Source organism: Phoenix dactylifera, unplaced genomic scaffold (genome assembly GCF_009389715.1).
Source record: "Phoenix dactylifera cultivar Barhee BC4 unplaced genomic scaffold, palm_55x_up_171113_PBpolish2nd_filt_p 000867F, whole genome shotgun sequence".
Classification (NCBI taxonomy): Eukaryota; Viridiplantae; Streptophyta; class Magnoliopsida; order Arecales; family Arecaceae; genus Phoenix; species Phoenix dactylifera.
Window position 1 is genome coordinate 146,035 of NW_024068230.1, and position 1,791 is coordinate 147,825.

Genomic DNA, 1,791 nt, shown 5'->3' on the forward strand with positions numbered 1-1,791 from the left:
ACTAGGATAACCCCATTCCACGGTATTTAAAACCTTAGATTTTACATAGGGAAGATCCCTACTATGAACTATCGAGCATTCAAAATGACAATCAACCTTCTGTATACCATCAATTCACACAAAATTGGAAACAGAAAGAGCAGCCTGACAAGTTGATTCATATAGTACAAGTCTTCATTTTTGTACCACAAGCCTATATACTGCACATATCATGAACATAACAAAATAAACTTCATAAGAGAATCAGGTAGTTTCCTTTTCCCCCTCATTAGAAAGTAAACAGAAAGAATCTGCAGCATAAATGACAAGAACCATAAGAAATTCTTGTTAAGCAAAGAGAACTTCAAGAACTTCATTACCAAACAACCTCAACACCACAGTTGGATCAAACAACCATCAGCCAGAGAATTTAATATTAATGTGAATTCATCTCTTGCTCATACTTCATCACAATTTCACGTGACCATCTCCAAACTCTACTCAAGAATCACGATCCATTCCCCAATTTAATTGGTGATAGAATGACACGGGAGGAAGCAAGGCTTCACATAGAAATATTGGATCCCATCAACAAACAAAGCTTTTTAGGGTTACCACAAATCAAAATCCTGAGAGAACATAAAACTTGCAACAAAGAGTCTATTTAATCAGAAAGGAAGCAATAATTATAGAAATGGTACAGATACACGAACTCCTAACCAATCCGTATCGTCTTACGGATCACAAAGGCACAATTTTTACGAAAACAGACCAACTAAGACCCATAATACTTGAGACATCAGGAGACGAGAACCACAGGAAAAAAAGATAACATAAACCATGAAACTCAACTAAAGATGCCTCCAAGGATTAGATCTGCCAGGCCGCCTCCCTCCACTACTTCTTAGCATCGCCTTTATTTTTCGTATCCGCCGCCGCTCCGCCAGAAGATTCCTGCCCTGCCTTCTTCGCCGCCTTCTCTTCCAGCGCTTTCTTATCCCTTCACAAAATCAAACAATTGGAGATCAGTTGTTCTACGAATTCCAAGCCAAGAAAACCCCAACTCAATCCAGTTGATCCAATTGATGGGATGCAGTAGATCAAACCTTTCACGGCGCTGCTCGGGAGTCAGGCCATCGTTTCTTCCCTTCCCCTGGGACTTCCGAGCCTGGGCTCTCTCACGATCGCGCTCCCTCTGGTTGCCGCGTAACCAGCCGAATTAAGGGGAACATCAGGCGACATCGACTTATATCAAATCTTCGGCAAGAAAACAACAACCGAAAACCAAAAAAAAAAAAACGGGGGGGGGGGGGGGGGGGGGGGGGGGAACATACAGAGCAATATAAAAATCAAAACAGAAAAAAATTCAAGAAAAAGAGTAAAAAATATGAAATCGGAACAATTAATAGAGGATATGAGTCATTCTCTCTTTCCTCTCCTCTTCTCGCCGAACGAAATTACTCGAAAGAGATGATCGACGAAGCGAATCTGTGGACAGAAAGCACGTAGGACAAAAGTCTAGGGTTTGAGAAGAAATAGGGTGGAAAAAGAAGACGAAAGGGGGGAATAAATAGGCAATGGCTGCGTGGGCGTCCGACCCCGAACAAGATACTGTTAATATGGATCTCGAAACTTCTACAGTAAATATACAAAAATAAAGAAATAAATTTAACTAAGTAACTAAGAATCAACAAGCCGCGTCCAGACGTGACGGACCGGCTTGCTTTGGAATTATTAGTTCCCTACATATATATATATATATATATATATATATATATATATATATATATATATATATATATATATAAAATT

At 39.7% G+C, this 1,791-nt stretch overlaps 1 protein-coding gene across 1 annotated transcript; it reads right to left on the reverse strand.

The window, feature by feature from the left end:
• Positions 1-614: 614 nt before the first annotated feature.
• On the reverse strand, positions 615-1,578 carry LOC103696332 (small EDRK-rich factor 2). Its single transcript, XM_008777925.4, has 3 exons — positions 1,396-1,578; positions 1,086-1,185; positions 615-979 (listed from the first exon to the last, which is right to left on the reverse strand). The coding sequence occupies exons 1-3, from the start codon at positions 1,400-1,402 to the stop codon at positions 877-879; spliced, it is 210 nt and encodes a 69-aa protein (XP_008776147.1). The 5' UTR covers positions 1,403-1,578; the 3' UTR covers positions 615-876.
• Positions 1,579-1,791: the final 213 nt, after the last annotated feature.

Coding starts and splice junctions, on each gene's coding strand:
- LOC103696332 (XM_008777925.4), bottom strand. Junction 980..1,085: donor CCCGAGCAGCGCCGTGAAAG/GTTTGATCTACT, acceptor GATTTTGTGAAG/GGATAAGAAAGCGCTGGAAG.